This window comes from Embiotoca jacksoni, unplaced genomic scaffold (genome assembly GCF_022577435.1).
Source record: "Embiotoca jacksoni isolate LCO1_2020_lvr unplaced genomic scaffold, fEmbJac1.0.p SCAF_4, whole genome shotgun sequence".
Lineage (NCBI taxonomy): Eukaryota > Metazoa > Chordata > Actinopteri > Embiotocidae > Embiotoca > Embiotoca jacksoni.
In genome coordinates this window covers 4962964-4979063 of record NW_027185392.1, presented here as the reverse complement: position 1 = coordinate 4979063, position 16100 = coordinate 4962964, and the positions used below count along the sequence as shown (strand labels likewise).

Here is a 16100-nt window from a genome sequence, read left to right as displayed (position 1 = left end):
GTAGAAGGCATTGTCTCAATTTAGATATCCAGTGATAGACGAGCTTTCAGCTCATCGAAGTAAAAACTTGACATTTTCACTTAATGGTGTCCCGACATGTGGGCTCAGGTGAGCTTTACAAAGGAGTACATGAAGCATCTCAAACATGACCAACCTAACAGCTTTTAATAGTACCTATACATAAATGAAAACAAAGGTGAAGACCGATGTCTTTGTCTGATATTCCCCGGCTTTCAAGCTCTACTGCTTGATCAGATGAATGGATGATTTTAAGGTACACATCGGTTGCATACGCCATAACACTTTATGTCCAAATCCTGCTTAACCCTCCCGTTGTCCTCGGGTCAAAATGACCCGCAGCTGTGTTCAACCAAGTTCTATTTTATTTGATTTTATTTTAATATTTTTTATTTTTATTTTTATAGGAGGCTGTGAAGGTTTCCTCCTTGTCACCAATGATTCCAAAAAATATGAAAATAAAATAGAACTTGGTTGAACACAGCTGCGGGTCAACAGGAGGGTTAAAATATTTGAACAATTTAGGATGATTCTGTTTGCAATGTGATGTAGAATCTAATGTAATTTAAACCAAGTGGTGTCTTAATGTTGCCATTTCTCAGCGGGTAGATAAAATAGTATCATAAATAAAGGAAATAAAGGGCAAATCTACAAAACTATGAAACAGAAAGAAAATCTATAACTATAGCACGACAGTAACAGCAATAGGGGGAAAAGAGAGTGGAATACTTTCATTTCACTGAGGGTCTGTGGAAGTGCTACAGTGTGTGAGTGTAGTAGGTGAGTGACTGATTCCTCAGTTGAAGGCTCATGCATATGTCTCTGTCATGTGTGCTCCGGCTTGCAGTGATTTGTTTTCTCAAGGTCCTACTTTGGTGCTGTGACGATTCTTTGACTTTCACTGGTGCCTTTTGCTCTCGCCAGGGGGAAGTGGGTCACAATTCTTATGAAGAGACTCAAAGTGGGACAACTCTTAAAATAAAAAATAACATACCAACGTGATTTACTGTAGGGGGGTTATCAAAGGGATTAGCACGCTGTGGTTTTCTTATAATCAAAAAAATTGTCTACCGCTTCTTTTTCTTCACTTATTTTACAGCTGTTTTTGTGAAAAAAAAAAAAAAAAAATGAACCAGATATTTTCTTATACTATTGCAATAATAGTATACAGAGTTCATTTTCAAAGCTATTTAAATCTCTGAAAATACAACATTTGGTGATTTTGTTCTGTGATCACTTTCTTGTTAAGACCACCATTGTTTTTTTCTTTAAAAGTGGCCTAATGTTGAGGAGAACATGTCAATCATGCATATTAGCTTTTTAAAACTTCTTTGGTAAACCGCGGGGTTTTGTATAAGAGACTCAGAATCAAATGGGGAAGGCTTTTTGCTGTGGCCTTTAAGAAATTACATTTTTACACAAAAATTCAGCAGAAAGGAGCAAGTTTAAGTATTTTCTCCAGGAAATTGTTGAAGCAGAAGTAGACAAGACAGACACAGCCTGAAGCAATCAGACAGATCAGTTAGAATAATATCTAAAAATGTTTTTAATGGCCCTACCAATGACTGTAGAATGAGAGCTGTGCATTCAAAACTTTGGGCTTTCATAAAAGCTACATCTGCTCATTTTGTTTGCTGTCATTGTCCATAACTTCCACTCCATATTATGCCTTACTTGCAGGAAAATTGGTGAACTTTACATACCTGAACGAAAGCTCATGTTTTCTGTTTTTCAGGACTTTGTTATTTTTATGATTTTAGGTAGAATTAACTACTCATATTCTCTGGTAGAACAAAATAAACTACTTAAGAGAAACAGTAAACATACCTTGAAACTGTGGAGATGACATACTCTGCATCCCAATGAAAAAAGGTTTAATGGTAATTATGAACTATAAGGCGTGGTATTAGGCGGGTATCCTCCCTAAATATTGTTCCATCAGGGGAAACACTTCTGTTGTCGGCTGGAACACTGCTGCTGCTCTTTATAAACACATATTTTTCCTTATAAATAGTTTACAGAGACAAATCCACACCAAGGCAGTGTTGAGGTGAGACAGAGAGTGAAAACACAGCCACTGTTGATGGATGGAAACTAGAAGTCAGGGAAACTTTTCTCAACCTGCTGAAACATCCATTTTGAAAGTTTGCATGCAAAGAGAAAACTGTTTATGTTAGTCCAGTTATTATGGCACGTTACACATCTCCACCCACACTGTAACCGGATAAGAAGACAGCCTGACAACTTGAGTCACCGGTCACATTTATAGCATTCGACACCCCCAGAAAAAAACACCCGCCAACACATGCAGCAGCCCCCCCAACACCCATTACCCACCATGGCAGACAGTTTGGTCATCAACTTCCCTGATCTACCTCAACAGCTGTATATCTAGACTTGCAGCCCCTCAGTTGTGCAGCAACTGATAGTGAGTAAGGAAAAGGGGACTTGTAAGTAGGACAGAGCAGTCTGGCCCCTTTCCTTTCGAACCAGAAGCACAGATTTGCGACAGGGGGAGAGAAGACACTAGTCTTGGGTGGAGAGGGAAAAGAAGAAGAGATTTTCTGGAAACTTTGCTGCAGTCTCACGGAGGGAAGAAGCCCTGGGACACAGACCACCGTGTCCACACAGCAGAACATCCAGTTTTATAGATTCAGATCAGGGGAAGAATATTCACTGAAGAGAGATCTCACCATCTGGAGACATGCACAAGCGTACAAAGATAAAGATTGCCATCTTCGTGCTGCTGGTGGGTATGGCGTGCATGTTCACAGCGGTGGTGACGGACCACTGGGCAGTGCTAAGCCCGCGGGTGGATAAAGTCAATGAGACCTGCGAGGCGGCCCACTTCGGCCTGTGGAGGCTGTGCAAGAAGCACATCTACATCAGCTCAGAGAACCACGTGGAGGGGAATGGCTGCGGACCCATCAGCCTGCCTGGAGGTAAGAGAGAAAATCTGAGCACAACTTTTGGTAACTGTCACATGAAATTTCAATTAAAGCTGAAAGACTGTTTCACTTTTTTGTCTCGGTGGCTGAACCATTTGCACCAAAGGTTTTTTCCTATACTGTATGAATATTGCACGGCTGTGAGGTGCTCCTGGCAACCCAGCCCCTGCTCGTGAGGTATGAGGCTACTAAGAATAGAGTTCCTGATGCAGGATCACTAGACATGTTACATGACTTTCTAAACCTCCCTATGTAACACAAAGATCCTGTTTTAATTCACATGTTTGTGGCCTTTTATCATGTCATAAACTGTTTTGGGCTATGGGTATTGACCACACCTGAAGTCTGACTGGATTTCAGAAACACACTTGAAGAAAGCTATTTAAATGTTTTCTAACGTGTTAATACTAAGCTACCGTGGTGGTCTGACATCCCTCCTCTGGACAAACAGCAGGGTTCATGTAGAAACAACGCCCGACTGATCAGCTGTGCCGAGACGAGTAAGGGAATGCCTGAACTCTCAGTCAGCTGAAAATACTTAACCAGGAGATATTTTGCATCAAAACGAGACACCCAAGCATGTGTGGTTCAACAGACTGCAGTCGAACACCAAACACCACAACAGCTGCTTCTACTGGTTGGCTCCTTCTTCCTGGCTGATGATTTATATAGATGATTGATGATTCAGATAATTAATAATAATAGCCATACAGTAGATGCTGATATCCACACAACTTTGGTGCTTGTCCCTGACTTACACAGACACTGGATAGAGCAGCCTCAGTGAAAAGCATTGACACAAGCATTATTTGAAAGTACAGTTTTAAGATACTTTACTCAAAATGTAGAATTTCTATAGTCCCACAGTTTTCTGTCAAATTCTTATGAATGAACTGAAATGTAAGGTTGGCTTGAATGAAAACAGGCGAGTGGGGCTGTTCAATTTTAAAATCTTTTATTTATATCTGTCTTTTATTAACGTAATCACTACCCAGATTAAGAAGTCTGCTTTCTGCGTAGCTGTATATGCAACATACAATTTCATAAATATGAAGAATAATGGCACATATAAAAGTAAATGAATAGTTACCCAACAATACATTGAGCCAGTTCCCCTTTAGGCTAATACAACTTTAAAATCACATCCATTATTCAAAGCTAAAAGTCTGATAATTTAATATAACACACAATACAACACTAAAGTAGCTCAGTCAGCTGTTGTTAATACTGCTTTTAATTTGGATTATGATGGAATATGTTTCCTTTGTGGTGTTAATACTTCAAGTGGATGATGTGAGTACTTTGTCCACCACAGGTTATGGGTTGTGTGTATTCTGATGTCCTGACAAGGTCTCACCCTGCTGTGAATGTCTCTAAATAAACTTTATATGACACTCTTACAGCTGCTTTAATGAAAAGCAGACTGTAATTGAGTGGAATGGGCGTGAACAGTATTGAGCCGTTGCTAACCAGCAATGACTCACATGTTAATTATTGGTGGTGAGAGTCACTGGTCTGTAGAATGGGGGGCACACCTGCTGGCGCATTGATCGTTATCTGAGTTGTAATTATCTTAATTAATTAATTGATATCTGATATCTTGTATGTCAGTTTTTAGATCGATAGATAGATAGATAGATAGATAGATAGATAGATAGATAGATAGATAGATAGATAGATAGATAGATAGATAGATAGATAGATAGATAGATAGATAGATAGATAGATAGATAGATAGATAGATAGATAGATAGATAGATAGATAGATACATAGATACATAGATACATAGATAGATATACTTTATTGATCCCACAAGGGGGAAATTTCCATTTCCCCTTTCCGTTCTTTTGGAAACAAGGATAGCCGGCCTAACCAAAGTCGCTCCACTGACAAAGAAAAACTCCCAGAATATGTCATGACTGATAGTTAGGTTAGGCTTTTGGGAATCCCGGGCACTGTCTGCGCCGCAGGGCCATTCTGGGAGCAGATGAAATGCCTGAGGGTGGTTCATCGGTGCAGGCATGTGCTGAATATTCAAAATAAGCTTGACCCACCCATACAGGGAATTCTGCAGACAGCAACGACAGGTGGCAAATGTTTCTGATAATAGACACTTTATGAGACATTTTTTTAAATGTTTAAATAGTGAATGCAGTGGTTTGTAATTTTTTGGGGGGCTATTATTGTGTATTTATTGCAAAGAGGCAGATCTTTTTGAACTAGCCAAGTGAAAACAAACAAGCAGTGGCCCTGTCTGAAGCAATACATGTGATTTGTGATGGCCACCTTGGCAGCCTTTATTTAAGAGGTAAGGTAGTGTGGCAAATGTCCTATCAGTCGACAGCGCTCCTCCAGGCCCAATAGCTGTATTTGGAGAGGAACATTAGTGTTTATCATAGCGACATGTCCTCAGAGACGTGTCAACGTCTGATCCAAAGCAGGACTCAAACAGTGTGCGACAAGATCCTGTTCACTGTGAGACACTCAACTTGGAAAATATGGGCTGACTTTTTGTTTGGGTCAACTGGTGACAAAGCCCAGCTGGAGAGGTGTTCTCAGAAAAACTTGCGAAATGTGTATAATCCTGATTTAAATTACAGCTTGGTCAACTCTAAGAAAGAAAGTTACGTCCATTTATACATTTATCTGAGGACAATTTTTGTGATAAAGGATGTCCTGCTTTTGTTTTTAGAATTGTATATTTTTTAATGGACCTTCTGAGCAGCTGCGAACTGTAAATAAGCAACATCGGATATTCTGTTAAGCACTTAAGCTACAAAGATCTTCCACCTTGGTCACTCCATGTTTAGTCTTCAGAGGAATTGAAAACACTTTTTGTGCTCGGATGACATATTGTCAGTTTCAATGGCCACAGCGAACCAAGAGTGACAATCATGGATCCATAAGGTCTCCAGGTACAGAAAATGTGTGATGTTTTTAAAAAAAATAATAATACTGTGCAAACTGCTCAGCAAGCAGTTGCTGTAGTTATAAATATAAGCCATGTAAATACTCAGCTGTGCTGGGTGGAAGCCACCAGGGTCAAGTGTGCACGCCAAGTGCAGCGTTCCTCTGAGTGACGGGGCCGCCTGAAAGAGTCAGACATAGTTCTAAGGACTGCTGTTCCACCGAACTGTTCCCGCAAGACTGTCCTGCAGCCTCGCATCTCCTTGCAGCCCACTCAAATTACTTAACACTCCCTGGGGATGGGATGCAACGTCCAAAAAGAAAGTGTAATCACTGGTATTTTGCCTTTATAGGCACTTGACTAACATACCCACCAAGGGATGGCCATTGTATATGGAGATAGAGTGACAGTGATATCTTTAAAACCTACTGTATGTTGTCATGTGGTCATATGGTATTGTGGGTTTGTATTTTATAGGATTATAGCACTTGTCATTGCAAAAAAACTAAAGAGCCAAACACAAACAACCAAATTAAAACATGGGCTCAGGGGTCTGGGCCAAACTTAGCTCCCGCTGTAGACGAAGTGAATTGACAGCACGCATCAGAGCTATAATAGACACTCCTGTGACACGACAATGTGCAGAGATGCCGCTAATCCCAAGTCCTAGCCTGATTTATGGAAGGATCACGAATTTGGAACAAGGGAGGCCTTACAGGGCTTTTCAGGACAGCCTGAGATGGCACGGACCAACAACAAGTGGTGTAACATGAGTGTATGCGTGCGTGTGATTGTAAGGATTGATTTGTGAGTAGCAATTTTTTTTCTCAGATTTTTCTTATATCAAAGATGGTAATAAAAGGTGTTATTAAGCTGACGGATGCAGATAATGAAGTCAAGACATCCACTCCAAGATCTCATAAACAGTGAGTGGCTCCATTTAAACACACATAACAAACCAGATCTGTGTATAGTAAATGAAGAGCTACCTGAACTCGATCTGATTGGAAACACGGCAATAGTACGTCCCGCCCACCGATCCCTGTGACCTGACTGCACCACAGGCCTGTCGATCAATCAGACACCCCCCCCCCCCCCCCCCCTCCAAAAAAAAAAAAAATCCCCAGCAAACCAAAAAAGCTTTGAGGCTACTAGAAAAATAATGAGAAGGACAGACTTTAGCTAAAAAGTCCAAAATAACAACAACAACAACAACAACAACAAAAATTGTGACTTTATATTTCATGAGCCAAGTTGAATGGTATTATATGGAGCTGGAGGCTTTTGAAGACAATCTCTAGAGACACTAGTGGTTAGCCACATTTTTAGACCTGGAAGCTATGTCCACTTTTATATACAGTCTATGGCAACACAATACTGCTGTTTAATAGATGCCATCAGTCTGTTTATTGAGTGTTTTAAACAGAGGGCACAAAAACATGTTCATTTCTTGGTAAAAAAAAAAAAATGTAAAGCTGGCAGATACTGTATGTTGGCAGGTGATGCACTGGTTGTTACCGGTCAGTGCCTGTCAGTGGGCGATTTGAGACAACACTATGCTGTCGGACTTCAAAACAATACAATACAATACAGTCCTAACATGCAAGAGTACTATTTGTAAGTGTACCAAGGAAAGTATATTCGGAACATAACTCGTGTTTCCTGTCGTGAAAAAAGTTTTCCTGTGTTGAGAACTGAGATGGAATACTCTGTCCTTAAAAATGGGAAAATTCAGAGTTTTGGAAAATGGGTGAAGTTCAAAGATATTTTCCAGCCTCTCTGTTTTGAATGCAAGGCTTGACCAAAAAGTACAACCAGTTAACAAGCCTTTATCACATCCTTACATGTGCCGTCTACAGTGGAAAAACAGCGGTGCTTGTTGCTTAGTAACAACCTCTGTTTTTTTTCTTCTTTTTCTTTTATTTTGATGGCTAGTCCCTGTCCTCATTCATAAAAACATCTTTTTTGTGTGTGTGTGAGCCCACACACAGCAGCACACAGCATTAAAAGCTTTCAATTTCAAGCAACGCTTTTGTAAACATTGCAATGTTGTCTTGACTTGGAAAAATATTATTTTGAGATATTGTTTGTGCCTATTATATTTAATTACTGTGTTATATCCTTTTAGGGGCATCTGCCATCCCTTTCAGCTCATAGTCATGCTTTTCAAGGGACATATGAAAAAAGTCATCCCAGCACGGGTTATCGAGCTTTTACAATAATACGACACAACGCAGGACTGCATATTTCCACATGAAAGCCTTTCACTTCCTATGATTTGACTGTGTGGAAACAGGGATTAGGAACATGCAAGTGAGTGGAGAACTCACACTGCCAGGATTCCTGACATGGACTTTACTTCACATGTGACTAAGTGATAACGCAGTATGATGTTACACGCATGAACGTTCCCATTCTTTAGGCATATACCATCATTTAAACCTGTGTGTCCGATCTTTTTAATGAATAAGACATTCTTGTGCTTTCCGAGACTCATGTTACATGACGTGAAGCCTCAGATGTTAAGTGTGACCCCATGTATAGGTTTTCGTACTCCAATAAGCTCACATGTGATATGAAATAAGTCAAATGTAATCAAGATTTGACAGTAAACTATTGTTTCTAGACTGGATACCAATATATTTTTTTATACACTTGGCACAGCATCAAAGTATTTCATCTATCGAACCACTGTGTGATCACATGAGGCGGCTTGGCTTTATTTGTGCAAATCCCCAAGGTTTAACACCTCGCCTGCATGAGAAAAATTGAATGTGATGTCTTCTGAAGCCACGTTCGCTTTGACAGTTGAACCACACAGAGCAGACCGTGACAAGCGTTTTAGTGGTAATATTATACAAAGGCGCAGATGCTTTGGGTGGAGGAATGTGAGATAGATCTGAGACAGTGTGAGGTGTTCAATACAAATACCATATTCACAAGGTGTGTGACAGCAGGTGGACAACAGATAATGGTGCAAGAGTATGTAGGGAAAAGCTTGAATTGAAATGTGTAAAAATTCAGTCGCTGAGCAAAGAAAGAAGACAAGGCCCTGAAAGCAACTTCAAGATTCTTTTGTCAAATATGAATTCATGTCAAAACACAGATGAGGTGAAGGAGGGAAGTAAAAGGTTTCCGGCACAACATCAAAAGCAAACACATTTTGGTGACACGTGGTGAAACAATTAATGGTAATGTTATGATTTAAACAAATGAACACAAAAGCAAAAGTCTTCCACACACACTCATCAGAGTTGAAAGCAGTTTAAGGTTACCACCAATGTGCCAATTTAATTATATAATTATTGATTATAGTCATGTCTTTAACACAATCCTCCTGATGCTTCCCTCGCCTGTTACGCACAGAGCATATATTTGCATATGAATACATTTAAATTTCATGAGACCAGGCCAACTTAAAAAAAAAAAAACATAACACGCAACGGTTAAATAAAACTCAGTTAATTATTAGGTTAGATATATATATATACATCATGTCAAATTAATGTGTAATGTAAAGAACTAGTGGAGGCAAACCAACAGAGTTACCACTCCATTTTGCAGTTTTTCTGAACGCTTCAGGTAGTTTTAGTGTCTTTTGTATCGTTGTTCTGGTTTTACAGCCACCGACTTTCCTGTTTTTAAAAGAAAACGGTGTTAAAAGAAGTGGGCATTTAACTAGCCTGGTATCACCAGACCCAAATTCATTTTTGCAAAATAGATAGGGTCTCACCATGTTGCTTGGGACTTAGTTCCAGTCATTGCATCTTAATGGGCGTAGACCTTGGATAAATTTTGAAACTATAGGAGCAGCCGTCAACCAATCAATGTGGAAGACCCTCGAACTGCAATACCACCGAGGGCCACTTTACACTTTAACCATTACAACTGTCAGGTTTGCATTTACGACTTGTGTGTGTTGCCAACAAGTGGTCTAAAATCAATGCATGCAGATGTGAAGAGAACTTTGAACTAAATCCTCTTTTCTTTGTTTTCACAGAGGAAAACTGCACTTACTTCAGGCATTTCACTCCAGGACTGGATGCTGAGATATTTGAATATAAAACACAAAAAGGTACGTTTTCTTGGTCGCTTCAATCCATCATGTGTAATCCATCATGCTCCATCGGTGATTGTTCCCAGTCGTAGCATTCTAATGGCCATCGACCTCGGGTTCATTTTTTAAAAGCACATGCGGTGCATTGTCACACGCAATTATTTGGGTGTAAATGTGAACAGACTTGTGCGTGAAGTCATACCCCACACCCTGAACCCTGGGATGTTAATGCGAGCATTCATGGGTACCTTTTCCCCCTATCCTCCAACACCTACATATGTACACACACATACAAATTCAAAGGGCTGATAGCTAGCCTCTTGGGAAACACTTTGCTCGTTTGTTGGAATAATTGCAGCTCTGACCTGAGTCCCCTATATATATAGTTTACTTCACTCTTGACTGAGCCATTTGGCTATACCATAATGGTGCACAAGGTGGATGTATGTCGCCAGAGGCACATCCATCCATACAGCAAGATGCTTATCTGCAACGGGGGGTGAGGGGTGTTAGGCTTAGGGAGAATAAATGAAGTGTTTGAAGTAAAAATCGTATCATTTGAGAAAAGAAGGAATGCTACAGTCATGGATCGAGGCATTTGGAGGTTCTTCATACACTTTACCAAAATATGTAAACGATGCATAACTATATCTATGTAAACATTATGTCGTTTTATTTTCTGCCCTTCCTCGAGCCGCAGAAAGTGTGAATGAACCAAACTTACTTCTGATAATATGCCAGATCTACTTAAGTTAGGGAATGAAAACAATCTTAACCTCAAATTTTTCTGTCAATTTCACAAAACCACACACATGCACATATGCATAAATAATCCCACAAACACAAACTGTGACGTTAAATTGAGACACCTTCTGGCCTGATCAAAGCTTTAAAACACGGCCCTGTTCTGGGGTAGAGGGTTGAATTTGGTCACGTGCTCATTTCATGTTCCTGCAGACTGAGGAATCTTCCAGTGAAGCAGGTCCTGCATGAATGAAACGCTCGTACCCTGTTTGATGTCTCTCCTCGCTTTTGGTGTTGAGAAATGTTTCAGGACTTGAGTTGGCCAACGAACTTCACTCACTCGCAGTATCTCGGTGAGCACAGAATGTTCGGGGTGAGGCTCGGCCTCCCCTGCCAGCAGAAGATGAAGGCTCTCTCCCCCCCCAGAGGAGAGCCTCTCCCCTGGGCATGACTCGCAGGCTCACAGGCAGATCAAAGGCCTCACATCTCATCCACCTCTCTGCTCAGAAAACATAGCCAGCTGCCGTTCCATTTCAAGCCATACACTGGATCTGTAAACACAAAGACCGACGTACATTCAGAATGGTATAGTTGTGAACGTCGAGATTATTGCATTAATAGCAAAACTATCAGAGAATGAAATGACCCTGCAAAGTGCTGCCTGTGTAGCCAAAGCCTGAGAGCTTCCTCTTCTGTGTGAGAGACCTAGGTCATTGATCAAAAACATTAAAACACATCAGTGAGACACCCTGAGTGACATGTCCCTTCATTAGCATGAACACGGGCACTGCGGTGTTTACTTTTGATCCCGTATTCTTTGTCCTGCTGCTGTAAAAACTCATTAAAGCAACAAATATATGTGACTTTACCGCTGAAAATAGTCCAGAATGAATATACGATTCATTCCTGTTTTGACTAATGATGCAGCTAATTGTTTTTAAAAAGTAACTGAGAATTAATCTATATGTCTGGAACCCTGCCTTTAAAAAAAACAAAAAAACATGTATATCTTCAGGTGAAAATTCAGAAAGATTAAAGAGTTTATTAGTCTCTCTGTGTCCTAGACTATTGTAATACCCTCCTATTTGAGCTGGTAGGTAGTAATACATCAGTTACAGCTTCATAAATCTGTTGCCCAACTGCTGACGAGGACCAGGAGAAGGGAGCACATTGCTTCGATCTTTAAGTCCGTACATCAGTTGCCTGTCGGTTTCTGTATTCATTTATTTGACATGCCTTTTACATGATTTTCAACCCCTTTTATTGACTTTGTACTTCAGTCACATATTTTTTGTTTTACCATTTTACATCTAAGCTGTCTCATTATTAGCTTTTCAACCATCTGTAGAGCTCCTTGCTCTAACCTGTACAAGAGATGTGATTGATTATTGATGCAGTTGAACCCCATCATGTCATGTTGGTTGGTTTCTTATTTTTTTTCAGAGTACAACATCTCTGCTGCAGCCATCTCCATCTTCAGTCTGGCCTTCATGATCCTCGGCTCTCTGTGTTTGATTGGATCCTGCACCGGTAAAGGGAAAGGACGAGACTACCTCCTGAAACCTGCTGGCATGTTTTTTGCATTTGCAGGTGGGTTCCGTTAACCAAACACCGTTTGGGATGCCAAAACCTCGGTTTGCATTCACGGCCATCACTCGTGTCATGTTTGGTGCAGCTGCAGGTGCAGGATTTAATTTTTAGAGAGACCTGTAAACACATCATTATTTGTCAAGTCGACTGAAGCTAAACGCATGGAGAGTTTTTCTAAAGTCCTGCTGAGACATTAGTCCTTTCATCCTCAATATGTTCTTAAGTTGATAGTTGGTTGACTCTTTTACTCTCTTAATATGACTCATAAAATTTAGGCCTAAAGCCATGACTGCCTCAAGATTTTTACCTCAATTCGTGGTTTTTAACTGAATGAAGGTGAGCGCTGACTTCGATTTGTTCTTCCTCATCTCCAAAAACAGTTACTTCTGTTTATTGCCAATCTCCATTCAATCATTGATTTGTTTATTGCATTTAGTCAGAGCTCGTATGGCGTTATAGTCCCCTTGTGAAGTCAACATATTCTTGCGTTAGCCGTAATCTGAGCTGGAGGGAGCCCGTACATGTTGAACAGAAGAGGCCCCGGAATTGAGCCTTGAGGAATTCCGCATGTGATTTTTGTCTGCTCAGATGTGTCATTACCTGAAAGTAGTCCCTGTCTTCTACTCCGGGCTAATTTCCCTGATTCACCTTCACACATCTCTCTCCTCCTCAGGCCTCTGCTGCTTCATCTCTCTGGAGGTGATGCGTCAGTCGGTTAAACGCATGATCGAGAGCGAGGACACAATCTGGATTGAGTACTACTACGCCTGGTCCTTTGCTTGCGCCTGCACCGCCTTCGTCCTCCTCTTTCTTACCGGCATTGCACTCCTTCTCCTCTCCATGCCCCAGATGCCCAGGAATCCGTGGGAAACCTGCATGGACGCAGAACCGGAGCAAGTTGAGTGAGAGCCAGACAGACGGATAAAGGTGGGACAGGATTGACTGCCTGTTTTTTTTTTTTTTACTTTTAGTACCCATGTTACATCCATTTCAAGAACAACAGCTTGTCATCAAAGAGTGAGGTCAAAAATGAGGAAGAACTGGAGCTGGTTTTGGTGGATCATAACCGAGATGGAAAATGTACTTTTCTTACAGCAACGTGGGCCTTTTGTATGAGTTTAGTATGTTAGCCTTATCCTGCATGTGTAAAAGAAAAACGTGGTTCTCTGCATCACCTATCTTTCATGTTGTAGACCATCCTTCAAATCTGACCTTTAGCTTTAAAACCTGCCTCTTAGTAAGAGCAGACCTTGCCCGTATGGAATTTGCAAACATCTAAAAGCTTTCCCTTTCCTTCTACAACTCATGCATTACTACTACTGGAATATTTAGAAAAAAATGTTGATTGATGATAAGTTATTGGTCTTACTTTGGCTCCTATGTGTCATTGTCATTTACTTGTCATTAAAATGTTTAATACAGAATAAATACACTAATGGCCTGAAGTCAACATAACTTGATTTACTGCATGTATTATATCTTGTACATAGATAATGTTCTTTTTTTTTTTATGGCATCACTCAAAGAATCTCTCACTTACTGTACAATTTCATTTAAATAAGACGAGTCAAGATTTATATTTTACACTGTATAGGATTTATTAACAACTGTTATACGCTGGCATGTCGCATTACATTAAGGGGTTCATGGTTAAATGAAAGATTTTGAGCAAAGCAGTTGCTCAGAGCAGGTGTGTGTGTGTGTGTGTGTGTGTGTGTGTGTGTGTCCAGCTGAATGCTAAACACCCACACAGTCTGCAACTCCGACCGTGTTGGAAAAGGTTCAGTACTAGCAGGTGCACACACAAGGCCTTTTACTTTATGTTGACAGCTTCCAAACCAAACTAGTACAAAAAAATTCTTTGTTCATTTTTTTGTGTGTGTCATCAGGACCCCTTTCAAACATGTGGCAAATTTGTATTTGCACTAATTTCAAGTGAAACAAATTTACAAATTATGGTTTAGGTAAGAGATTGGACAAAAATTCAAGAAAATGTGCAAGTTCAAAGTACACAAACAAATTTCAAAGACTGTTGTTCATTCAATGTGTTTTTTTTTTTTTTCTTTTTCAATAAAGTAGCTGAAAATGATCAGTTTGCTCATGTTAATAAAACGTTCTAATTTATGTTTATGGTTGAACCCAATTGTTTTATTTAGATACAATCTAAACTGGTAACCAGGCAGACACTGAGTCAACGTCAAACATATTGTGTGAGATTTTTTTAATCGATCCAGTGTTTGATTTTTTTTTTTTCAGTGAATGACGGTTTTGCTGGATTTGAGAAGTAAAAAAAAAAAATTATACACCACATTGTACTGTTGTACCTGTTCCAAGGCAGAGTTTAGCCTTGACTGTGTAACAAAAGATCAAGAGGCCTCAAGCTTTCAGCCATACAGTCTTTCAGATGATCTTATGGTGAAGAAATTATTTGTAATTTTTTTTTTTTTTAATTGCAAAAAGGTTCAACAGCTATGGGTATTCTGAGACACTGAAAGCAGCAGCAGCGAGACCACACTGCTGTTGTTTTGCCAGACCTGCAACCATTTGTTTTATGAGCTTGTTCAGGGCAAACAAATCTACTCAGCATTGTTTTTTTGTTTTTAAATAAAATTGAGTTAGACTTGACTTGTTTTGTGGTCATGGCGAGAGTTGTTTTTTTTTGAAGACCACTTTTGTATTCCCTCGCGATATATTTTGCATTCTTCGCAATACTTTTGCGTTATCTCGCGATAAACTTTGTGCTCCGTCACATTGTGAGGTAAGTGTATATAGCCACAGCTTCACCCGTCACAGCAGGCAGAGCAGCTGCAAACTGCTCTCACAACATGAAGCTTAATACTATCGGAATCGGGCCCTAAAAGAGCACTAAATGCACCACACGGTGTCACATCGTCCCTCCTTCCTGCAGTATCTGCAGAGTGCTTCCTTTTCCCCTGCAAGACTGTTATAACCAAACTGGACCAACACACTACTGTTTATGAGGACCAGTGAAAATAGACATACGGCTCCGATTGAATGGAAGAAGAAAAGGTAACGCAAAACTTTTGTGAGGGATATCGCAAAATGTGTTGTTAAGTAACGCAAACGTATTGTGCAAGACATTTTGCGAGGAAACGTAAAAGGAGTCCTTCAATCAATTCTCGCCGTGACCCTTCAGGGGCTCTGTAGTTCCGACTGTCACAACTGAGGTAATAAAATCAAATAGAAATACTAAAAGTAGAGACTACAATAGATGTGAGCTTCTTAAATTCTTAACTTGTGTTTTTTTTTTGTTTTGTCTTTTTCACCGAGTAAGGCAGTAAAACACTTTTGGAATGCAGTCGATTTTTTTTTTTTTGGTGTTTGTTATATGCTATAACTTTGTAATGAAAATTAAAACTTGATAAGCTTGGGAAACCTTGTGTCTGTGAATATTTTGTTTACATGAATAGCAAAGAAATAAGGTTCCCGTAAACCCAGCAATTCCCAAACTGTGGTACGGTGGTGTAGGACGCCGGGAGGCTTCGCCGAACGGCCCGACAACTGCCGTCCAAGTGGTCCAAGTCGAATACGGTGATAACATGCACGTCGCATTACGATGATATGAACGTTATCGGTTAATCATTTAAATATTCAGGGGTACAATTTGCCTGTATTGAACGTTATGGCGACTGCCGTTAGCTTGACACAGTCGGATTCGGACTCTTTGAGTCGTTTTATTTTATTATTAATCGGGATGAGCAATTTTCTTTTTAAAATGACTTCAAGGTCCGACAAACATCAAACGGGCAAAAGTGGCAACACTTTGCGAGAGCTGCCACCTGCAAACAGCGGCTTTGATGTAGCCTGGTGTTT

At 40.1% G+C, this 16100-nt stretch overlaps 1 protein-coding gene across 1 annotated transcript; it reads left to right on the top strand.

Moving 5' to 3' along the window:
- The first annotated feature begins 2361 nt into the window (after nt 1-2361).
- On the top strand, nt 2362-15662 carry LOC138209463 (voltage-dependent calcium channel gamma-1 subunit-like). Its single transcript, XM_069168059.1, has 4 exons — nt 2362-2960; nt 9876-9950; nt 12120-12266; nt 12940-15662. The coding sequence occupies exons 1-4, from the start codon at nt 2723-2725 to the stop codon at nt 13170-13172; spliced, it is 693 nt and encodes a 230-aa protein (XP_069024160.1). The 5' UTR covers nt 2362-2722; the 3' UTR covers nt 13173-15662.
- Nucleotides 15663-16100: the final 438 nt, after the last annotated feature.